The sequence below is a fragment of the Hemicordylus capensis genome, chromosome 2 (genome assembly GCF_027244095.1).
Source record: "Hemicordylus capensis ecotype Gifberg chromosome 2, rHemCap1.1.pri, whole genome shotgun sequence".
Lineage (NCBI taxonomy): Eukaryota > Metazoa > Chordata > Lepidosauria > Squamata > Cordylidae > Hemicordylus > Hemicordylus capensis.
In genome coordinates, this window is record NC_069658.1 from 159,318,622 (window position 1) to 159,343,949 (window position 25,328).

The window sequence follows — 25,328 nt, forward strand, 5'->3', positions numbered from 1 at the left end:
CCAGTGCTCTAGCAGAGAAGCAGACATCCAGAAAAAGCAGTACACAAGTGCAGTGGTGCTGAGAATCAGATAAAGGCTCCACACAAGGGTGGAGGAGTGATTTTTTTTTTTACCATCTCCATGCATAGTGTGGGCATGCGCATTCAGAACAGGGACTTCCTGATTTAATCTGAGCAGGATCTAAAATTAACTGAGCAGACATTTTAAAAAAAACAACCCTTCTATACGCATGAGCATGCCTTAGAGGGAACACTGCCCTTGTGTGAAGGCCTTAGTCTGGATCTCAGCCTCTGTGCTGGGGCTCTAGTACACTCCTGCAGAATCTCCTCAGAACAGCTTCACAATATATGTTCATATAAACACAATTATAAATGCAAAAAGCTACTGAAATAACGAAACAATGGTTATAGACACCTCACCTTACACACCAATAAAGTTAGGGTTGCCGTCTCCCATAGATTTCCGGGTAGTGCCCCGATTTGAGCTCTGACTCCCAGCACCAATTTCATCTCTGAATTTACCCAGATGGTTGCAGTTGTCCAATCTCTGCTGCTGTGTGCGTGTGTGCACACAGCACAAGGCTTTCGTGGTGGGCTGGCCAGGTGAGAAGCCTACCAAGCGGCTGCTGCATGCGCCTGCACAGACTGTGCACACGGCACATGTGGCATCTTGGGTCCTGCTCACAACCCGCCCAAACCGCAGAGGAAGCGTGATGAGCGAGCTACAGGGCATGGCTGCACACAGTCCGGAAACACTCTCAGCAGCCCACCCGGACTGCGCAGGAGGGAGCGGAGAACAAGTTACCTCCAGAGCCTCTCCCTCTCAGTCGCCCACCCCTCCCCAAACCGCACAATGTTGGAAGTTAAAGGACTTTGCGCTGTCTCTTGTCTCAGACAGTGGAGGACAGACTAGTGAGTCAGAGGGCTAGAGGGTCAAGACATTGGTCATCCCTTCTCCACTGCTCTGACACTATCCCTTTGGATATATAGATTGCTAATCTCAGGGACTAACTTCCTTCCTCTCTCTCTCCCCCCTAACAGCCCTTCTACCTTGCAACATGGCAAGCCTCTCTCCCTGCACCATATGTGCAGAGAGGATTCAGAATCCATCTGCATCCAGCTAGATAGATAGATTAGAGATCCTAACTCCTCACTTTCCTATCTAGAATGGAGTTCCTTAATAAATGCCTTATATATTGATTTGAAACTATGAATTGGCTCCAAGTTACTTTACTCTCAGCATACTCACACGCCTAACTAAATTTCCGCTGTGTTGTGCCTCTGTGCACTCTGCTATAATGAAAAAGGGATTCTCTCACCACAGAGAATTTCCAACACACAAGAGGGAGCATGACGTCGCGGAGTTGCAAGGCATGGCAGCACCTGGTCCAGACTCCAGGGCCTTTCTCAGCAGCCTGCCCAAACCAGGAGGGAGCCGAGAGCGAGCTGCAGAGAGGCAGGGCGGCACATGGGAGACTTAGAGCAGCCACTGCCATGTGTGCTGAATACAAGGGTTTATCAATCTCATCAAGATTGCGCTTCCTTGGTAAGCCCTGTTGACAGCAGTGAACCCAATCTTGCTCAGAACTAAATCTCAGAGTTGCATCATTTAAATTTATTTATATTCCGTGATATATAAACCATACTCTTCAGGTGACTTTTGCAACATGGAAAGATCACATGTGTACTTCCTAGTTATGAAATTAAAGACATCTGTAAATGTGTATAAAGATGACTTGAGAGACCTGCCTCTTTTGTAAAGATATTTGTGGATGTTATATATTAAAACTTAAGCGCTCCCTCCCTCCCTCCCTCCCTCTAAAATCCTATCTCTGCTGACAAAGAGTCTAATTTACCTAATGCCCTTTAGGGATGAGCAAAATTACACCTTAGGCATGACAGATTATGTTTGGTTAGAAGCTAGGTAAAGCATTATATATTATCTCATTTACAAAAACTTAATAAAATAATAATAAACTTAATAATAACAATATTAATCTAAGCTAATAATAACAACTTAACAACTTAAAAATAAGTGTATTAATAAAAACTTAATAATAATGGCACTGCCATCCCAATGCGGAGTGCTTTTTGAGGCTCTTGAAGCTGGGTTCCCATGATGGGAATTGTGGTCCAGCAACATCTTCAAATGCCTCTCGTCATGTTTCATCTTACTTTCTTAGAAACAAGCATGAAGCAAGGAAAGTTGAAGCTGCTGAAGCCACGTAAAGGTGTGTTTCATCTGACAGACAAAGGATTCACTGGACTACATTCCAGGAGGAATCGAGTAAGGGATTCCCATGCAGAAGAAAATGAAGGGAAGATCATGAAGGATACTGCAGGCTGTGCAAGTGAGTTGAGGGCTATTTTATTAGACTAAGATTTCTTATGATATATAATTATATCTTTAAATTATTCTTCAAGAGTCCAGCTTCATATTAAATAAAAAAACTTCCTGATTTCTGAAGCTCAAGCTGAAGTATCTTCACCAATAAACAGCATCTGGAGGTATTGAAAAATAGGGTGGGGGAGGTGGCAGTCTGAAGTTGGTGAGGGAATCTATGACAGCACTGCACACAGCTAATTAGAGAAGGCTGAAAACAAAACTGATATATTAGAAAGTGTTGGGATATTTAAGGTATTTAGGTATTAAATTCTGCCTGAAATGGTCAGGTAAAAGATAATTCCCCAACTGTTGGTAGTTGATGTCCAGAGGGGAGACACTTCACAGTGCATCAGTCAACTTGCATACTTTGCATAATATGCACATTTGTTGCAGTAAAATTTGCATAATATGCAAAATAGGCTGCTTGGATTTGGGAAGCTTGAATATGGCAACTATAATAAAGTAGAAAGTTTTCATATCTGAAATAGTTAATGTATCAGCTGATTAATAGACCTTAACCGAGGATGCCTTTTCCCGAGGAAAACTGCCTGCCTCATGCCCTCTGAATCCTCTCAGAATTGTGCCTTTTACCATATACAATTACCCAGGATATTTTGAAGAATTACTTGAGCTGAAGTGGCGAGGTAGACAACTAGAGCACAAGTGGAGAAAGACTGGGTGCAAATCCAACAGATCACAACACAGAGCACATTTGAAGATCTATGCCTAGGCAGTGTGGATGGCAAAGAACTGATTCTTTTCTGCCTGCATTGCTTCCACAAATTCACGTCCAGCAGAGTTGTGTATGGTTGTGAGGGGGGTAGTATATGCCCCTCCCCCTTGAATTTGAACTTGGAACCATCAGTCACTCACTGTGACATCTTCAATGCTTTTTTTTGGCAGATAAAATCTCTTGTATTTGGGCCAAAATGAATTCCACAGTTACTGCAGAGTCTATTGTGGAGGTATCCAGCAACTCCTCTTAAAGGGTTAGAGTGGATCACTTTCAGTTTGTGGCTCCTGAGGATGTGTGCAAATTGCTTCTGACTGTGCGTCCTGTTCTTTTGACCAACTTGTCTTATTTCATCCGTATTATCAGAGAGGGTCTGGTTAAGTATTATAAATTCTTCTGTGAGGGAGGGCAGGATGCCTCCTTGTCTTAAGGAGGCTATTATTTGACCTTATTTGAAGAAATCTGCATTGGATCCCTTGGAGTTAGCTAATTACAGAGCTGTTTTCCATCTCCCATGGTTGGGCAAGGTGATAGAGCAGGTGGTGGCCTCTCAACTCCAGGCAGTTTTGGATGATACAGATTATCTAGACCATTTCAAACCAGCTTTCGAGTGGGCTATGGGGTTGAGACTGCCTTGGTCAGTCTAATGGATGAAGATACATATACAATCACTCTGCTTTACAGAGAAGCCCCCAAATTCTTCTGTTCCCAACCCATAAAGGAGTGGAGGTTCAATGAGCCCTCTTCTTCTTCTTCTTCTTCTTCTTCTTCTTCTTCTTCTTCTTCTTCATTCTCTAAGGGTATACAAGTCTTAAGCATATGACCTCTGAGCATATGCAGAGTACATTTCTCTCCTGTAAGCCACAGGTTCCCACTTAATGGTTTGTGGTTCAAATTCTGCACAGCATTCATAGGGCAGAACAGAACAGCCTGGCTGCAGAAATGGTGTCTCGGAGTTCAGTCAGCGTGTTGTGGAGCAGCCAAAAAGGTGTGGAGGGAAAGTGATTTTTCACTGTTCTCTTTTACCTCCAAAAATATGTTGTGGCTTCAGAAATTTGTCCCTAAGGATCACACAGTCTCCCCCTTGGTGTGCATTTGGTTGCTCAGCAGCACCATGCTGGCTGAGCTCTGAGCGCTTTTGCAGCACATTGCTCTGTTCCGACCAATCAGTGCTTCACAGAATGTGAGCCGCTCTCTCTCCCCACCCCCACCGTATTCTCTAAAACAGGGGTAGGCAACCTTGGCTCTTCAGCCGTTGCTGAATTACAACTCCATAAACCATCCATGAATTGTGGCTGGGGATGCTGGGAGTTGCAGTTCAGCAACAGTCGGAGAGCCAAGGTTGCCTACCCCTAATCTAAAAGGTAGGAGAGGGAGGCTATCGGCATTCTGGTTTGTTTGTTTATTTGTAAATATTTATAGGCCGCCCCTCCAGTACACTACTGCTTGGGGCAACTAGTTTGATACTGTATATGCTAACAGACACCAAGCCTTGTGGGATGATGCAGATAATGTCGGAGTTATATGAGCACTTTGTGTGTGAGGGATGGGATGGTGGTAGAAGGTGGTTTATTCCTCACCTTTTAATAGGGATTTCCCCATTATTTCCTCCCCTGTTTTTTAAAAAAGATATTTACATTGTTTCCCACCTGCATTTTAACAGGATTTCCCCATCATGCTCTCACACACTACTTTCAGGGACTGTTCAATTATCCCCTCTTTATTTTGAAGCAAGTCCCACTGAGTGCGATGGGATTTACTCTCTCGTAAACATGCTTATTTACATCTGCATCTTTTCAAGCAAAAGGGTAGGTGCTTCAACAGGGATTCGCTAGGCATGCCTTTCCTAAAGAGCTCAGCCAGGTGCTCCCAGGAAGCTCCAGGGAAGTGCAGTAAAGAAACCAGCCACACCATTCCCACCTACCACCACCAAATTGGTATTCTGGTGCAGACTGCCCTTTAAACAAAGAAAGGAAAGGAAAGAGAAAAGAAAAAGCCATCAGATGCCTCACTGCTTTTTTTTTTATAAGGTCCAATGTGTTTCAGATAAAATCTTTTGTCAAGGTAAGAGCACTTCCAAAATTTAATAAAACACCTGAAGCTAAAGCCAATGAACCTCTGCTACTGTTTAGAAATAGAGTTGTGGTGAGGTGTGTTGGCTTTAGCCTCTTTTAAAAATGTTTTATTAAGTTTTGAAAGTGCCCTTGGCAAAGGATTTTATTCAAAACGTGATGGGCCTAATAAGATAACAGTGAAATATCTGAGGGTTTCCTTTTCAGCCTACTTTCCAGGAGGCTTATGAGATCACCCGGAATTCTGTGTGTGTGTCCGTGTGTCCCCCCCATCAACTTCGCAATGCCTGGACCAATAGGAACTAAATCAGGCACAGTTGTAGGGACACATAGAGACACCTCAATGGCGTAGTCTGTGATGATGTCATCCACCTGATCCAAGATGGCGGATGCGTAGACCTTTGAGGCGCAAGTGGGCTTTGTGAACCGCCTAACCGATCTGAACCAAATTTGCTAGAGATGCAGGTACACATAGGGATGCCCAAATGACATGGTGTGTGATTATGTCATTCACTCCAATTCAAGATGGTGGCCGCATGAACATCTGAGGTGCAAGCGGGCTAATCTGTGGACTGCCTAACCTATTTGAACCAAATTGGGTACAGTTGCAGTGAGTGACACACACGGACACCTCAGTGGCATAGCTTGTGATGATGTCATCCACGCCGATTCAAGATGGTGGACACAAACTTTTGAGGCGCAAGTGGGCTAACTTGTGAACCGCTTAACCGATTTGAGCAAAATTTGCTGCAGCTATAGGGACACAGAGAGGCGAAGATTGTGATGATGTCATCCACCTCAGTTCAAGATGGTGGACATGTAAACTGTGGAGACACAAGTGCACTAACTTGTGGACAGTCTAACCCGATTTGAACCAAATTTGCCACAGCTGAATGGACACATAGGGATGCCCCAATGGTGTCATTTGTGATGATGTCACACACTCCGATCCAGGATGGCAGATGCATAAACCTTTGAGGCACAAGTGCACTAACTTGTGGACAGTATAACCCGATTTGAACCAAATTTGGAACAGCTGAATGGACACATAGGGATGCCCCAATGGTGTCATTTGTAATGATGACATCCACCCTGATCCAAGATGGCGGACACATGAACATTTGAGGCACAAGAGATCTAACTTGTGGATCTCGATTTGCACCATATTTAGTCCAGATGTAGAGACAGTGAAAGGAAAGTAGGCTGATTAGTTCTTACTAGAACAACTTGTTTGTTGTTGTTTCATCAGTGGTTCCTGTTCCTCAACTCTCCTTTTCTTCTTCTGATAAATTGCCCCTGAACATGGATGTTTTACATCTGAGTCAAGCTGCCTCTTACTATGTGTGGGCAAGTGAAGATTCCATGTAGAGCCTCCATGTTCAAAGACAGTATACTGCAGGATAGTAGTTGGGTGATGGTGGCTGGGAATGGTGTGTTGGGTTTCCTTGCTGCACTTCTTTGGAGCTTCCTAGCCTGGGATCCTTGCTCATAATCCTACATGTGTTTACTCAGAAATATGCCTGATGTAAATCAATGTGCCCCCCCACCCCAACGGCCTGGCAAATTGGTAAATTCTTCCATGATCTGCTGAAGGGCTTGGGGGAAGGGAAAAGAGAGTCCAGATTATTGCCTGGGATCTCTGCTGGTCCTAATTCTATGTATATTTATTCAAAAGTAAGGCCCAGTAAAATCGATGGACTTGCTTCTCAGTAATGTCTTTCTAGCTTTGCTGAAGGGCTTTGCTTCCCCCTTTGGTGGGAATGAGAGAAAAGAGAGAAAGGGGACAAACAAAAACCCATAAAAGGAAAGGGAGGAGAAAAGCAACAACCCTTTAACTATACAAGTGCTAGAGTGCTCATATATTCTTCTTATCAGGCAGCTGTTTTTAGAACAAATAAGTCACTCTACAGAACTTGCCAGGAGTTCTGCCCACCCTCACCCCCAAATCTGGCTTTAGAACTCTCAGTGGGCAAAACTGCTGACCTGTGCCCTTAGGTTATTTTACCTTGATAGTATAGGGACTTCAGAGGTTAATAACTTTCAGACCAATACAGAATTAGACTTCAGCATATACCTGCTTTTTTAAAAATTGAAAGGGACATTAGAAAAGTTATATATTATCTGATGGGAAAAAAAAGTAGCAAACTAATGTGGTCCGTCCCCCCACATGTGAAAAATCGATTATCATTCTCATTAACATTCCAAGATTCTTCTTTTTTGTCAGAAGACAACTGGAAAGGAATCCAAAGCCCATCAGAACTTTGGATAATGGCAGAACAGAACTGGGGCTGTAGGCCCATGATTAAAAAAATTCTGAGATCTGGACAAGGGTGGGGCTGTCATGGCAGATTCCAGCAGGAGTGGAGCTAACAGCAAAAGCTTTTTGTTTCCATCTGTGGCTAGTGTCAGCAGAAATAGTGGACTGATCCTGTGTATGCATTCTTGGGGGGGTAAAAGGTTTGTGCAGGGTGAGTGCAATCTCTACAACTGCTACAGTCAAACTGAGAAGTCACCACTCAGTCACCTCTCCTTCTTCAACTCACCAGAGCCTACGGAGGAAGCACACACATATATTCTACAGTACCATATATGCTGGTACTGAGTTCAACTATCTGGCTCCACAGTGTACATGTATATGTTATACAATTCAGTATGCTCCCTGAAGCGATACTGGCCTTCAGTTTTTTTGTTTTTTAAAAATCCAACTTGACTAAAAAAAACCCACCCTCATTTCACACACCCACATTTAAAAACTGGTGGAAAGGCCAAAACATAGTTGGGCTCCCCCACCCCACTCCACCTGACTAGTTGCTAGGGTTGCATACCATTATTACTTCATTATTGTTCACTCTTCCCCATGTTCCTTCCTGTCTTCCTATATTACATGGAAGTTTTCTAAAATTAATTCCAGTATTGGTGCATTTGCATGTTGCCACAGCTTTCTGTTTTTTTCTGTTGGTTTCCCCCCACTACGTTACCAACGCACACAAGCACTTGTGTACATAGGTAACCTGGGCAGGTTTAAAAAAAAAGAGCTGTGAATGAACAGAAGAAACTGAAAGCTGTGGCAAACTACACATGGGCAGTAATCTGCACAAAGTACAGTATTTTTTTTTAAAAGGACAAATAATGGATTGTTAATGTATCAGTGCCATTCTCCAAACTAAGTCAAATAATTCAGAATGCCAGAATTCAGGGAGAAATTCAAATAACTGAATATTTTTAAGCATCTCTAATAACATCCATGCACCTAAATTAAACCTAATGCTACCTCTCCATACTCAAAAATGCCCACTCACTTTCACCCCTGGTTCATACAACTTTTGACTCATCCCTAACATGCTAATGATTATGCAAACTATTCGGAAGTCTAGTCATAATAACAGAAAAATGCAAGGTATTATCAGTATTGTTTTGCTGTGTTGCTAGGCAATAAAATTATCCATCTCACTTCTCTTCACCATGGAATAATTGGCCTTACCTTTTTCTGGAGAACACAATGGAAAATGAATATAAACATTCCCTGCAGAGAATTGAAAATGGTGAACAGGTATGCCATGATGACTGTGCTTTCATTAATATACATAAGTCCAAAGGCCCAGGTCAATCCTAATAGGCAGAGCAGAGCTATTGCACCTATAACCCATGACCTGTTGAGAAAGAGAGAAAGAAAAGAGAAAGACAGAAAGGAAAGCGTCTTTGATTCATAGAGAAAACAGTACAATGCACACATTAAGTATTTCATATGATTTGTATGAGAAGGAGGAGAGCATTACAAGGCTATTTGTGGGAAATGTTCTTCTTGAATTCAATGCAGTCTATTACCAAATTTGTAATTTGAAAAAAGAATAAGTAGATGAGCATGTTATGGAGCATGAAAATGCCTCTTCAGCAAAGCAGGTTGTAGCAAATGTTTTCGGTCAGTGCAGTGTAAATGTAATGAAATATGTAGATGTTGCACGGCAGGGAAAACCCAAAATGTTTTAAATTGGCCTCCATTCCTTCCATGCCTCAATAGGACACATTATTGCAAGTATTTACTTTGGACAAGCTCCACTGAAATTAATGGGAGCTGCTAAAGATGAGTGTAGTGTTCTTGCATACCTCCCATTCCTTCAAAGAGGCTCATGCAGGAGAACTGCCCATAAGTTTGTGCAGTTAGTTACTTGTCATGACTTGCACTATTTTTTGCAGTTGGCTTGGTTCTGCAATTCTTTGTAAACTATAATTTCATTTAAAAGTAATTGCAAAGAAAATCGATTTAAACAAAATATAAATACAAATACCAGCTTTCCTCAGAAATTGCAGTGTGTGTATGTGTAGAATTTTCAAAATGCTGCAAATATGTACTGGGCAAGGAATGAATTTAGTTATTTCTTAGCTAGCTGAAGAATTCACATAAATAATTTGACTATATTATGGAAAATGAAGAATATGCACAGTCCCAAAACAAAGGGGAAAATATTGTACACTCTTTGAATGTTTGTCTCTCCAAAATGAGAAGAAATATGACCCAGGAAGCAACACACCACCCAATCCAATATGCCTAAAATGGTTCTGTAATAATCAAGGGCCAAACTAGATGTGGTTAACATCAGACCAATGTCCCTTGTCAAACCAGAAAAGCTACCACCAGATGGGAAATTGGAATCAGAGAAGGGGAAGGGAAACCAGAAATCGAAGAAGTGGCAGGGGAAATGGAGGGAAAGGTGAAACACCCACACCACCACCACTTCTTCTATCCTATTAGCTCCTCTAGAATTTTTTAATTTTTTTTTAAATTTTCAAATGGGGATTCGGAATGATGTTATCTAGTTTGGTTCCTGTAAAAACTGACAAGCTGCAAGAATACCAGTGTTGGTTTGGGTGGCTTTACTGTGCTGATGGGTGCACACCCTATGTAGGGGCTGTTCCATTCTGTGAACTGAGGACTATCCCTTTATGTACATTGTCGAGGATCCCAGAAAGTCAGGCATATAGGAAGCCAGCAGCAGCATGGGTGCAACACAGCCCCTAGGCACCCTAGCCACACACCCTTGTTTCTGACATCAGATGCAGGGGCGTGGCCATATGTAGAAACAGGGCTGCACGGCCCTGTTCGCAAGGTGCTTCAGCCAGCGCTGGGGTTCCAGACAGGCTGGGAGTGCCTTTCCCTGCCTCAAAAGGCATAGAGATATGTTCCCACCCAGTCTGGTAACCCAGAGCAGCTGGAAGCTTCTCACAAACGGGGCCACATGGCCCTGCTTGAGAGATGATTCAGCCGACGCTGGGTTCCCAGTCTGGCTGGGAACACATCTCTCTGCCTTTTGAGGCAGGGAAAGGCACTCCCAGCCAGGCTGGAACCCCAGTGCAGGCTGAAATGCCTTGTGAACGGGGCCGCACGGCCATGCCCCCTGCATCTGATGTCAGATGCAACGGGCATAACAAGGTTGGATGGGGCAGCTCCACAGGGAGTGGTGGCCGGGTTCTTTGGATGGCTCTGCTGCTGCAGAAAGCATGCAAAGCATTTTCTGTAATAGAAGCAAATCCGGGACTTTGCATTGTAAAAGAAGATCAGGATAATCTTAATAGCAGCCAAGAGCAAATCATGCCAGATCACTCTAGGTACCTGACCGTGTAGCAGTGGGATTCACTGAATGTAATACATGATGAAACAAAGTTTATGATCTAGTCCCACATGATATTTTCCTAAGAAACATCCAGAACTGTAGACAAAAAGTGATTAGCATAAATCAAATACTCAAGTGTGTTAAAAAACAATAATAATTGCACTCAAATGAGTAACAATTAAGGGATCCACATCAGGTAAGAAAGTGGTCTTGTGTGGGTTTATATGCAAGAGTCAGATGACCAGGTGATGTTCAATATACAGTATGTTAAATTTATCTGTCTTTCTGTTGTAACAGCGGATTCTGCTTATTTGCTTAAGTAATCTTTATTGTGTTGCATCTAATGTCTCTGTTTCTCATATATCAGATTGTGTATGTTATGCTGGGATGTGCTGGTCATACATTTCAGTGAGCATGTGTGTTGGAAAGAGCAGGAGGAATCAGGTATGATGACTTGTGGGAATCACTGATTTTACGATGAATCGATGATTTGAGATTGTACAACTGTCAAGCTTGTGGGTTATACAAACTGTGAAGGAATGCAAACATTTAAAGTGATCTTGATACACCAAAAAGCTGAAATTGTTTTTTTAAAGAGTAAATGCAAAAGTTACATGTATGAAATAAAGTATAAATGAACAACCATAAGATTGGGGAAGAGGAATAACTGAGGCAATATCACTATGGAGAACAATTTAGGAGGAGAATAGTGGATAGCAAACTGACCATATGTCAACAATCTGACACAGTGACAGTAAAGACTAATGTTATTCAAAAGTTCTATTAATGGAAGTATCTTCTCTAAGACTAGTAGGCCATTCTGGTCATCACTGATGCTATCATATTTGGAATATTCTTCTGAAGCAACAAATTCAAGATTTGTGACAGATTGGGGAAAAATCAGAACTGATCCATGAGGATGCTAAAAATTCAGATTGGGGAAAAATCAGAACTGATCCATGAGGATGCTAAAAATTCTAGACATTAATGATACAAGGAAAGGGTGAAAGAATTGGTCATATAAGAGATCAAAATGAAGATAATCATTTCCCTTCCAAGTTACCAATGCATATCATAGCATTGGTACCATAGCACTGGTACCATAGTATAAATCACAGTATAATTTTTTTGTGACGATGCAGCAGACAGTTGGTTATAACTGTCTATCAGTTATAGCAGTGTGCATCACACCTCTTTCCACAGGTCCGATTTTCATTTGCTTATGCTTGTGGAATCAATGAGTAATTCTGTTGATATGCATACTGGCCAACTGTACTGTAAGTTGACATGCATAGTGGATAAACTATTCTGCTTTCTTGTTCAACTGTTGGGCTGATCTATGAGAAGCAGAAGTCATGTCTGGCATATTTAATTGATATGATCTTGGTCCCAGGGCATGATCTGAGAGCACATGATGCAGCCGCATTGTTGAAACTAAGCAGTTCCAGATCTGGTCACTGCCTGCACTTCATAATGGAAGAAAGGGATATAAGTGCAATAAATCTTGATTATTGTCATGTTCAGTTGACAAGGATAAATGTGATTATGCAAACCTATCTTCCCCTGTGGCTCAGCCCCTTGTTCTACCAGAAAGTGATAAAAGCTGGCATCTGTTTGTTTATCAGTAAAAAAAATATTAGCCATGGACCTGGGCTACGAGTTGTATCCATTTCCTTACTGCAATTCTGCACTGTTCTCTGCAATGTGGGTGGCTTTAGATTTACAACCTGGTCACAGGATATTTCTTTGTAGATCTTTCTATACACTTTGGAGTATTCTCTTACCCTGATGCTGAACACATTTTGCTTGGAAATGCCAGGATTTTCAGTTGTACTTTCATGCCAAGAAGGATCCCAATGCCACTGGGATAAATCAGTTCCCAGTTAACTGGTGAGCTCAGTGGATTCTTTGGAAATGTTCATGTGATTGCTTTAGCACGTGTGCATTTTGCAGCGCAACCCACGGTGTAACCAGAAAAGAATGGATTGCCAGAAGAGTATGTATTAACATAATCACATGAGCACAAACGCAAGGCTCCAGACACAGCTTTTGAGCACGGCCAGCCCAATTTACCTATGTAAATAGGCTCTTGCTCTACAATCAGTTTGCCTGCATCAGAGCTGCTATACTGCAGTGGCTAAGAAAATGGCACCCATGCCATAAAACTCAGTAAAAGGCCTTAGGCAAATCACACTCTCTCAGCCTCAGGACCTCACATCCACCATATGGGGACAATAATGCAGGATTGTGGAATAGGTTATAATGAAGCACACTGGACACGCTAAAGCACTATATGACTGCACAACAATAATAATTAGGGAAATGTCTATTCTTTCTTAAAGTATTGGGATAATATGCAGTACTGCCATTCATAGGGTGGGCAAACTGGGAATTGCCCCATCCGGTGTCCATCCCTGGCCCCACACCAGCAGTGCAAAGATTCCTGCCTGGAGTCTCCCAATCGGCTGCTGGCCCCCGGAGCACAGCTCCCATCAAGCAGTTGTGGTCCCAACAGCTGGGCCCTTGTGGAGTATTCTGGTGGGCTGTGCACAGTGCAGCTCTGGCTGGGCTTCTCTCCTTTCTGTTGCCTCAGAGAGAAGAACAACCCAGCTGGAGCCAGCACTGTGCGCAGTCAGGTAAGCTGTGTGGGGCCCAGCTGGGTTGGCTGCAGCTGCTGCGGGGGGCGGGGGGAGACACTCCAGGGGCCACTGGGGAGACTCCAAGCTGGAATCTCCTCGCCACTGCTTTGCTGGGCCCCGCATCTCTGCTCCACCTCTTGGGCCTCACTTCCCCCAAGGGACCTGCTTAGCCGTCCCTGTTTTTATTGAGCGGTGTAGCAAAAACAGGAAAATGGCTTAAACGTTGGAGTTTTTTGGTGTTTAAAGTTATCCAGTACACAGTCCGATTCAAAAGTTTATAATGTACATTTTTTAAATTAATGAGATCAAATGCATTCCCAAGGGGGTATTCAGGCAGCTTACAGGGAAATCAACATTATTTGTGGCAAACTAAGAAGAACTGTGCTGTAGAATTTCCCTTAAAAATGCAAATATATATTTTTATCATATACAAATTAGAAATCTCACAAAATATATTTTTCTGCAAGACCCACATTTTATTTGTAAAGTTGCACATTTATCACTAAGATTTGTGAACCATGTTTTTGATTCCATATAGCAGCCGCACCTTTGCAGTGCAGTGAGATTGCAGTGCCATCTGTTTATTGTGCAATTTCACGGCAGCATCCCCTGCCCTAAGTTTAATAACAAATTGCTTTTCATTTCATGTCAAGCTACCTTGAATGTTAAGATGTTTCGGGTTTAGAGAAGGGCAATACAGTAGGAGCTGCTGTAGTTAGTTCTTTCTTTCCTTTTTTTAAAGCTCACTGTGTATGTGGGTCAGCAGCACAGGGGTTCTGGATCATTGTCTACATCTTTTTATTGTACTGTATCAGCACTGTATTTTATTCTTTGAAGGTCTAGTCCAAAGAATTGCAAGAGATCCTGGTATGTGTGGATGTCATCTGTGCTTGTTTCTGCATTCACTTTAAAGTCAAGTGGAGCTCCCTGTAGGCAATACAATGTGTAAGTGAAATGGAACCTGCAGCTTAAGCAAATTGGGAAGCTTTTCAGCATACCTGCGGAGGCTTCGACATACATATAGATCCACACGCGGCTTGAGAGTGTTTGTACAAGCACTGTTCCCCCGCACCCCCACAATAGCTGTTGAGCTACACGAGCCTTGTGGCATGGAAGCAAAAGGGCCATTTGCAGTGAAAATACATGGGAAAAAATGACAAAAGAGTTTGCAAGCCAGACTGGATCATGGTCAAAACTTTATCCTACAAGTTTAAAAGCTCCAATCCAAATGTGTTTGGAAGCTCAAATGTTCCCTTGAATCTCCCCTGCATTTAGACTTTTGATTCCAAAGCAGAGGCAGCTCTGTACACACAATGGGACATAAATATGGAATGCACTGAAATGCATTGGAACTCCCAGGCATGAAAGGGTGGAAGTCTTCAATCATCAGCACAAAACAATATTTTAACTTCATTGCATATAGTCTAGAGCTGGGTTTGTGTTTTTTTTCATATCTTAGGTATGCCAAGAAAACAAACAAACAAATAAAAATTTCAAGTTGAAATTAGTGCTTGGATTTGTATTATGGAACTCTAAAGATGCACAGACCTGTTAAATTATCATTGAGAAAAATATTTGGGTTGAAGCAGCAATTACATTTTTGTTGCCAAAAAAAAGGATTTGAAGTAAAAAGGCGGCAGTCTATAATAAATTGCACCTCCCAATCTTGTAAAATAACTGAAGAATGACAGAGATGAGAATGAGAAAAAAATAAATGAACACAAAGGACTCTTCACCAGAAGAACAAACTGAAAATCCACTGTAAAGTAGAGGTATTTGCATTCAGTGTTTTCCTTGTAGGATATATGGTGCATTATTATCCAAGGCCCTTAATTGGTGCTTTGTTTTTTCTGTTAACTTTCAAAAAATTTGTACAGACGTGTGTAATTCAAAGGCTTTATGTTTAAAGATAGAAGCAAAATATTTAAATATATTTAAATAGACTTTTGTGGGGTCTGTGTCTATAGGGACCTAATAGTTAAAGGAGAGTTTACCATGTATTGTCTGGAAATGCCAATTCAGAGCGTCTTTGATATTGGTTGAAATAAAGAGCACTAGTACTCTTGCATTCTTTTGAACATTTACCCCTCAAAAAAGCAAATTAAATAAATCAAAGCTAAAACAATCACTCTGAATCTCATTCAGTGTGCAAATACACACATCATAAAACACCAGGGAACTGTTGTGGGAAGCCTGTACTATAGATCACAAGAAAATTCAGGTGGCAGCCAATCAAGAAACAAAGCACAGAAACTTTAGGCCTTACGGTTTTCCTGCACAGTTTGCTCTTCTGCCTCAAATGTGAATGACAGAAGCTGTAATGATTTTTAAAATATTGATCTGACAGCCAGTTCATGGGACCACACTGATAAATGGAATTTATCAGTCATTCAGGTCATTCTTACTTGATGAAGGGTCTGTTATCCTCAAAGCTGAAGAATGCATAGACATAAAGACAAGAACGTCAACATTAGAATATAATGACAAAACGGTATTGTGTAGGTAAGCAATCAAACAAGCCCATCCCCAGTTCAAGTAACAGAAAGCTAGAGCTACATTTTGGCCTAGTTTTCATTAAGATGATAAAGCTGGGTCTGGGCTGTACCATTTCGGATTGCTTGTGGGAGCTCACATAACTGAATGCAAACAAATACATACAAACAACTCCCCTCCTTCAAAATAGTGTGTTGTAGAAGAGTTCTAGCCTAGCCTTCTCCCTGATATGCTGATTTTCTGTGTGTGGAAATCCTTTTCCACAAGGGAGCCTTGTGAGCCTCCATCTGCAGTCTGAAACAATACAGCTCAGACGCAGGCTTACTGCTTCATAGAGAAAATAAAAACACCTTCATGGCCCCATTAGACACCCAAGAGAACAGGTTGGCTTTCCTAATGACAGCAGTGATGTCAGTATTGCTTACAGCAGGGGCATTGATGTGCACAGGGTGTCAGTAATGTGGGTACGTAGTTGACTATTTACAATTCTATATGACGTAATGGATGTTGTCTTCATAACCCCCAAGCTTCTCTTTCCTCTCTCTTTCATGGTCTCTTCTCCTTGGAGCTCAAGCTCTTGCCCCACTTTTTTACTCAGCCACAGCTCCAGAAGCTATAGAATATGATCCATCTGATCAAGCCTAGCAGCTGCCTTGCATGCCACTTGTACTACAAGCTCAGACAGTATCCCTATAACACACGGTGGGGGGAACTAGTCTTGCACCAGGTGAGGGGAAGTGTGTAATTGTAGGATGTTAAGGGACCAACCATTAAAGAGACTTTACTGTAAATTTTGCTGCATCAGTCAGAAGATAATGGGGGTGCAAATGCACCCCCATGAACCCCCCCGATGCATGCCTAGGAGAAGGAGCCCCCTAAAGTTCTGCAGCTGCCTGTCCCTGTTCTTGTTCAACTTACAAAAATGTCAATATATTTAGAAATCCGCTGCCTTTTGAAGAACATTAATACTGGAAGTTTAATATAGCCTTCTCAGAAAGCTATGGCATATGATGATATTTCTTTGCACCTTAGACATTCTTTACACAATAAGGAAGCATTTGACATGCCTTATGTCTTTATTATCAGCTTGTCCAATAACAATCCCCCGATTCTCTCTTGCACGAGTCAACCCCATTACCCTTTTTTACAGATAATGGCATTCAAATATTCTCAAACTCCCTTGTTTATTATTGACAATCTGACCTATTTACTGCCATTTGAAAAATACATATATTTGGCTGCCTATCAAACAGTAGGAGAAACCAAATGAGCAGACAAACAATGTACACTGTCTCATTACATCTCTACAGCCTTTGGTTATAAGTGATTATTTTCTTCTTGAAAAAACAATAAACAGCACTCTCTGTTGTGACTAATCTCTGATTCTCATGCTGATTTTCCTGATACAGAAATTGAGGGTGTGTTCAGATGACGTGATGACAAGTCTGGTTCGGCCAATTGCCTGTGTGTGCTCCTGGCATGAGCTACTAGACCCCCACCTTCCATGTCATCTGAGAACCCACCAATGTTGAGTTGCTGGGCAGCACTTCCCTCCACAACCCACCACTCAACTTCAAATCTTGGTTCCAGATGTCATGTGTCAGAGGGAAGTGCTGTTCAAAAACCCAACTTCTGTGGGTTCAGATGACACAGAAGGTGGGGAACTAGCAGTTTGCACTGGGAGTGTACACTCACTGGGAACCGATGGTTGGAGGCCATGTTATCTGGATCTGCCCAAAGAGTCATTCCAGAAAAAGAGCCATAAAGAAGAGCCATACAAGCATCTATTTCTCTCTTAAAAGGATAACAGCAGAAGTCTGCATATGCAACTTCACTAACATCAATGGAATAACACTGGCTGACATCTTGACTCAAGGTGCAGAGGCCCAGTGCGACCCACATCAGCAGCATTTATTAATGCAGAATCACTGTCGGGGGGGGGGAATCCATTTTCACTTATGCCCCCTACCCCCAGAGGTGCTCCCTGAGATCCAGAGGCAGGTCCCTGAGGACTGAGAGACTTCCACGGACCTACTTCCAGAGGCAGGGGAGACTGGGAAAAATTGCTCCCTCCTACATGCACCCCCGACTGTGCATTACTAAACACTGTGGAGTATTCTGTGACTCCACACTGCTGGTCAAGATATCAGTTATTAAGGTTGTTCACACAGACATCCTGGGGAGGGGTTGGGGAGGAGGGAGGCTCCTCCCTCCATCCCTGCAAACAATTTCATAGTTTCCTTTCCCTGTGAGCTCTGCTGCTCACGTGGCACATGAGTGGTGCTGTGGTGAGCGGCAGCGTCTGGAGCTGGAGAAGGAAGTCCTCCAGCATCCCACAATCCACTGTGCCAGGAATGTGGTGCATTGGGGGATATCCTCGCTGTTGGGTGCTCTTGCTGTCCAGCTCTATGGGTGCTCAGACTACAGGCATCTTGAGCATTCACACAACTGGAGAGTGAGGTAAGGAACCCAGGCTACCCCGGTGCAGAATGCTGGGATTGGGACCAATCCTTGTGCTCCACATGAGCAGCCCTACCCAGGTAGGGTTGTGAAAGCCTGGGTAGGGATGGTCATGTGAACGACCTTTTTATCTCTCAAAACCTTGCTTTTCTCCATTAATCCTCCTCTGAGTACCAGAGCATTGAATGCACAAGTTTAGGAACATAGGAAACTGCCATATACTGAGTCAGACCATTGGTCTATCTAGCTCAGTATTGTCTTCACAGACTGGCAGGCAGTGGCTTCTCCAAGGTTGCAGGCAGGAATCTCTCTCAGCCCTATCCTGGAAAAGCCAGAGAGGGAACTTGAAACCTTCTGCTCTTCCCAGAGTGGCTTCATCCCCTGAGGGGAATATCTTGCAGTGCTCACACATCAAGTCTCCCATTCAGATGCAACCAGGGTGGACCCTGCTTAGCTATGGGGACAAGTCATGCTTGCTACCACAAGACCAGCTCTCCTCTCCAATATGACATAGGAACATAGGTAGCTGCCATATACTGAGTCAGACCATTGGCCTATCTAGCTCAGTATTGTCTTCACAGACTGGCAGTGGCTTCTCCAAGGTTGCAGGCAGGAGTCTCTCTCAGCCCTACCTTGGAGATGCCAGGGAGGGAACTTGGAACCATCTGCTCTTCCCAGAGTGGCTAGATCCCCTGAGGGGAATATCTTGCAGTGCTCACACTTCTAGTCTCCCATTCATATGCAACCAGGGTAGACTCTGCTTAGCTAAGGGGACCATTCATGCTTGCTACCACAAGGCCAGCTCTCCTCTGTTTTTTCAACAACTATCTTGGAGCCTAGCTATACATTACATTCACCATGTGAAAAGCAGCCAGGCTTTGTTAGAATTGCAAAGGCATCCACTAGGGGTGAGCACTGAACCGTTTTGGGCAGTTCAGTTCAAATTCAAACAGAATTCGAACCAAAAGTCTGCGAACCGGTTTGGTCAAACCGGACAGCAGTCTGGTCCGTTCACTCAAACTGGGTTGAACCAGTTCAAACAGTTCGACCCAGTTTGGGGGGCTATGCTTTGGAAGGGAAATCCAGTGAGGATTCCTCTTTACAAGCAAAGGGAAATTCTGCCTTTAAGAGGGTTCTAAGGGTGGAGGTGATGCTGAGAGGGCAACTTACCCATGGTGGTGATGGTGCAGCAGCAGCTCCTCTAAACTCCGCCGGCGCTCCACACTAGAGCACAGACCGTGTGGCAGGCTAGCTGCGACCCTGTTACGGCCTCTATGCATGCACAGAGGCCATTTGCGTGACCTCTGTACATGCACAGAGGCCAGAACTGGGTTACCGCCAGCCTGTCGCACAGACTGCACCGCCGGGGGGGGGGGAAGCATTGGTGAGGTTTAGAGGAGTCACCGGTGACACTTGCAAAAGGAAATCCTCAGTGGATCTTCCTTCCTTCCACGTATTTGTATAACACCCACTACCAAAGTCTCTATGCGGTTTACAGCAATAAAACAAACCAAGAAATTGTAACAGTTAAAACATAAAAAGCTCAAATTAAAACCTATAAAACCTACCAAATAGCTAACAGGCTTAACTGAAGAGAGGTGCCTTTAGTTGTTTCCTAAAAGCCAACAGGGAAGCAGCAGCTAATCTCAGCAGGAAGTTTACAAGCATTTACAAGCATCGATGTGAAGCAGTTCCACACACCCCTAGCATACTTCAGTCAGCTGGCACCCAGCAAAAGCACTGAGTTGTTTGTGACATCAAGGGATGCCTTTTATTTTTTTTTAAATTTTATTTATTTATTTATCTATCTATCTATCTATTTATTTATTTATTTATTTGCATTTTATACCCCGCTCTTCCTCCAAGGGGCCCAGAGCGGTGTACTACATACTTAACTTTCTGCTCACAACAACCCTGTGAAGTAGGTTAGCCTGAGAGAGAAGTGACGGGCCCAGAGTCACCCAGCTAGTTTTCATGGCGGAATGGGGGATTTGAACTCGGGTCTCCCCGGTCCTAGTCCGGCACTCTAGCCACTACACCGCGCTGGCTCTCTGGCTCTCCCTTGACGTCACACTCAGGGAGCCACTACTGGGTGACGGGGTTTTATTTCTGGAAATTTCACTTAGCAAATTCCCCCATCAACTGAGACGAGGATAGATTAACTGAGTGAAATATTCTGCTCATCCCTTTGCTATCACCAGGTGCTCTTCCTTCCCTCTCAGCTGTATGTGAATGTGACCTGCTGAAATGATCTATTACGTTGAGGAGCTTCTCACTGGAAAATGGCCATTTTCCTCCTCCTACCTAATTTGCTCATGTATGAAGGAGCTGCTCAAATAAAATCAAGCCACAAAACTCAATCATAAAACCGAGAAACAGGTAGGCCAGATGTTAGGTCCATTTTTTAATGCAAGGGAATAAAAATACAATCTTTAGAAACCTACTTAAGTGACCTCTGTCCAACTAAGGCAACCATCTTCATCTAGTTTTAGATACTGACTAAATCTTTCAGATATAAAGTTATTGCTGGGGAAATGGTCTCCCTTGTGTTAATAATTAGATTGTAAGCCCCTTGGGGCAGGGAGGGCAGTTTGTAAAGAACTATGTACACGGATGGAGAAGTAGCAGCAACAATTTATAGTAAATAGATACTATTTACACAGATCTTTTATATATTATGCATAGTACATGATGAGCAGCTAACATCACTCTTTGGCTTTCTTTTCATGTATCTCTCTTGTTTCTTCTCTGCATTGCTGGCGGCTGAGTAAATGAGTAGCTGAGAATCTCACCACACTTTCCTGGTCTCTCATCCATCAAGGCAAAGTCAGGGTGGAGATCTAGAAGCAACTATATCTTGATCACTGCTTGATCACTGCCTCACCTGCTCTACAACTCTAGCACAGGATGCTGCCATCGCAAGGAGAATCAGCTGCCCCGATTTCTTGCCTGCTATGCCCCTAAAGGCAGAGGGTAAGTAAGCAGTGCCAACAAGGTAGTGGTAGACCCACTGAAGAAAGAGGGGATCTCATTGAAGGCGTGTTGCACCTGCCTCATCTTGTCAATCTGAAACAACTTTGAAGATCCTTCTTGGATGTCCTGATCACTGCCATCACGCACAAGCCCCCCCCTCTCCCTCCCCACCCCCTGTCTCCAGTTAGGACCAATCAATGCATTCTCCTACTTGAACTAGACCGTTGTCACCTTTCAAGGATTATATCATTGACCGCAGTGAGCAAGAATCTCAACACACACTTTACTCATCTACTTAGTGAGATGCAACTTGTAGCACCTCAGTCAAGGGAGGGCTGAGTAATTCTACATGTGTTTTTATTTTATTGAAAGCAAAGAAACAAGGAAGTTTTAACGTTTATAGCTTCTTCATCACGGTTACAGTTACAGGCTGTTCAGATGCGGAGCCCCAGCAAACCGCCCTTCCTGGCATTTTGTCCTGATGATTGATGCTTTAATGCATGAAATAAGATGCTTTAAAAAGTCATACTTTCGAACAGTCCCTAAAACAGTAATGTAGGTAGGAACCACTGTGTGGAGGGATAAAAGCATGAGTTGCAGATGTGACTAACTGCCTGGGGGTAGGGGTGTGCCAAAAACCAGAAAAGCGGTTTGGCTCCAATCGAACAGGACTCAAGCTGAACTGGGTCCAGTCCGGTTTTGTGCACACTCAAGCTGGGCCCGGTTTGGTTCAAACCATGTCCGGTTTGTGGGAGTTCAGAGCCATACTGGCAAAGGAGTCCCGAAAGGGTTACCAGTGAAGGGGTAGGGGGACCAGGAGGCTTAGCGAAAGAGAGTTGGGATGGGAGGGGAGTTAAATTTTACCTTAAACGTTGGCACTGGTAGTGGGTGCAGCAGCCACAGGGACTCTCTGCCACCCCTGCCGGAGCAGGCAGGCCCAGTTCAGGCATATTTTGGGCCTCTGCACGTGCCATTTGGGCCTGTGTGAAGAGCTCTCTTGCCGCCGCCTCCATCCAGCTCCCGTCCTGTCACTATTTGGGAGGTGGGCAGGCCCACTAGGAGCTTTTGCTGCTGTCCCTGCTACATCGCCGCTGCACAGAGGTGGTCTTAATTTTTTTAAAAAAACAGATTTAACTCCCCCCACAAGCCCTTTACTTTAAAAGGGGAACTCTTGCTGCCGGGGTGGCAAATCTTTGATTGCCTATGGGTGGCAAAAAGCTTAATCTGCCCCTGTGTTTTCCAACTACCTATATTTGCTGCACACTATTTCAGCCAGCCCCACCCCCCCCAAAGCATGAAGGCAGGAAAAAAAATAGTGTTTACCACTGCAATTCAACATGAAGATAGCCATCATAAAACAAGCCAGAGAAAATAATACAATGGCACTAAATTGCTAGCAAGAATATTGGTGAATAATGAAGTAGCATAAAATAGAAGTGACCAAATAAAACAAGAACATCCATGCTCAATTCTATCCATGGGACAAAACTGGCTTTGTATATAAGCGTAATTCCAGATGTACTCTCCCATCCTCAGTTTTATAAAACTAGGTGAATAAAGAGCTACCTAAAGGGAACAAAAAACAAAACTAAATTAAGTAAAGGAGCAAGCAACAATACAGTGCCGGTTTTGTGTGGGAATTCCCCTTGATGGATGGCAGGTTACTTGTTCTCATTGAATAAGTGTCCAAGAAATTCCCACAATGCATTGGAGTTCCAGGGAAACTATATGGTGCCATTTCTGAAGCTCTATATCATAAATATGGCATATAGGAGTGAATACGGTGCCCAATCGTGACATCAAGGAAACCAATGAACTTCTTATTATAACTGAAATTGTAATGAACCAGAGGACACAGCTAGGGAGTTTTATGTTTAACCTTCAGTTTTTTCATACAATTTCCCTACATATTCATAACTGTAGAATGCAGACCCAGAAAAATACATAAGACTGTGGCAGAAATCTTGACTGATTCTGCACTTGTACAAGGAAAGTGCATTAGCATAAGGATGTTGTATTAGCTACTTGAGCGAAGTCTGGTGTTTGCATTCCAGACTAGCGTTGTCTGGAATGCAAACATGCAACACAAACTTGTTTGCATTGGTGCAACAAGGTGCACAACCTTTTGTGTAAGAGCACAAAACTACAGTTCCGAAAAGGCTCATCACGTAGTGGAGCTACATGACCTTCTTGCATTAACACAGCTTTTTGCTGCACAAGTGCAGTGCAGGATGTCAGCAGCCATTGAATTTTAGCTAGCTGACATTGGTAACCTTCACTAAGGATAATTGAGAGATATATTTTGTATTTCTTGGCTTGAAAATTGAATTTTGGTGACTCTACCACAATGCTCAGCAATGCAGACCCAATGTTCTTTATTGGCTCAGATCAATATTTCATCTGGAGAAGAATGTGTCTGCCAACCCTCCCTCCCTCCACCCACCTGCCTCCAGACATACTGAACGCCATGCTACATGTGTTTCTAGATAATTCTTCATCTTCCTTCAAACTTATTTTCACAGGTATTAAGAATATATGACTAATCATCCAATCCAAATTAGAAGATGACGAGACTGTTGGTGATGTTGCCTGTGTTTGCCACGATTTCAGTGTTTGATAACATGGGGAAGTAAAATGCTGGATGAAAGAGGAAAATATTTGTAATCACTGGATGTCAACACTTTACGCTTCAGCATCCCTGATTGCATGAAAACATGCTTTCTTTGTTCAAGATCCAAGTTCCCCCAGTGAATCTTAACAACAAATTCCAGAAGCCATGTAGGATAAGACTTTAGTGGATTGGTGTCGCATCTAAAAACTTGAAAATTGTCGAGGGTGTTTCCATGCCAACAGGCTTCTTTCCATAAAGTAGCTGTTGACTTGTGACATGAAAGAACACTGGTCATGTTACAGCATGAAAAGCAATGTGGCTGGTGACAATTCCGTGCAGAGGGACTGAGTCTGTTGCTTACACTGCCCACAACTGGAAGTGGGGAATGGAGGTGTAATAAAAGGTTCCTGCCAGGCATGAGGAGGAACCTTTCTACAAACAGCATTGAGGAGTGAGGGAGTGGGAGAGAAAAACAGTTGGAATTTGCCAGTTTGTCTTCGGAGGGAGGCCTGGCAGGGGTCTCTGAAAAGAAAAGCCTCCAGCGAAGTGGCAGCTGTGTCTGTGAGGAGGCCTTGTTGGGGGTGGGGTGGGGTGTCTGTTGCAATGTGATCAGTCCTTAAGGGGACTCCTTAAAGAGAGAGAGATTGTAGTCTTTTGGATTAAGCCAGTTCTGTTATCCTTCAGTCCTTAAAGGTGTCACCAGTTTAAAAAAAACACCTAGTCAATGTTTTCCTATGAATTGACATGAGTCCTGCCATGTTGAAACTGTCTTTTAATCTAAGCTTTGACCTGAATTCTCTGAGGCCTAATAAAGAGCCTTTGGCTCTGGATACCACGCCTTTCTCACGCCTTCTTCACACTCTCCTGTTACTTTGTATCTTGAAACCAGCAACAATCATTAACTGTGTAGGCCTCTCTGTGTTCCCTAGAAGCAGAGATGTAGTTTAATCTTCAAAGTGTCCTTGATGTATTCTGGTTTAGAATGGTTCTATGCAGTGTAAAGAAATAACAATGTCACTATTGTTTGGATGTGGATGCTTGGTATTGTGATGGATCACCAGACCATCTCCCTGGCCTTTGATTCACCAGAGGTGTGGATTTGTATCTTTGTCTTGTATATAACACGGGAGAGATGCCATTACAGCGCTGCTCTCCTTTTGGGGAATCTATTGCTGAGAGTTGAACTTCATTTATCTCTATAAAGGCAAATAAAGGTTTATTCTGAGCAGTCTCACACGCCAGGCAAATGTTCCTGGTTCATGGATAAGAAAGGGACTCCTTAAAGGGGGAGAGATTGTAGTCTTTTGGATTAAGCCAGTTCTGTTTTCCTTCAGTTGAACCTTGTAACTCTTT

At 43.2% G+C, this 25,328-nt stretch overlaps 1 protein-coding gene and 1 long non-coding RNA gene across 7 annotated transcripts in view; one reads left to right on the forward strand and one right to left on the reverse strand.

Annotated features, from left to right (window-relative positions):
* The window catches only part of ADGRL3 (adhesion G protein-coupled receptor L3), a 753,570-nt gene that overhangs the window by 65,911 nt on the left and 662,331 nt on the right, over positions 1–25,328 (reverse strand). For 3 of the 6 annotated variants that reach the window (XM_053298069.1, XM_053298068.1, XM_053298073.1), the window contains 2 exons: positions 15,844–15,870; positions 8,672–8,840 (listed from right to left, as the gene is read on the reverse strand). In XM_053298069.1, coding sequence (XP_053154044.1) covers positions 8,672–8,840; positions 15,844–15,870 — 196 coding nt within the window. The remainder of the gene's footprint in view (positions 1–8,671; positions 8,841–15,843; positions 15,871–25,328) is intronic. The other 3 variants (XM_053298072.1, XM_053298071.1, XM_053298070.1) reach the window with 1 other exon arrangement.
* Positions 11,170–15,745, forward strand: LOC128345709 (uncharacterized). The gene is made up of 3 exons (XR_008316594.1): positions 11,170–11,243; positions 14,276–14,383; positions 14,898–15,745. It is a non-coding gene; the product is annotated as an uncharacterized LOC128345709 (long non-coding RNA).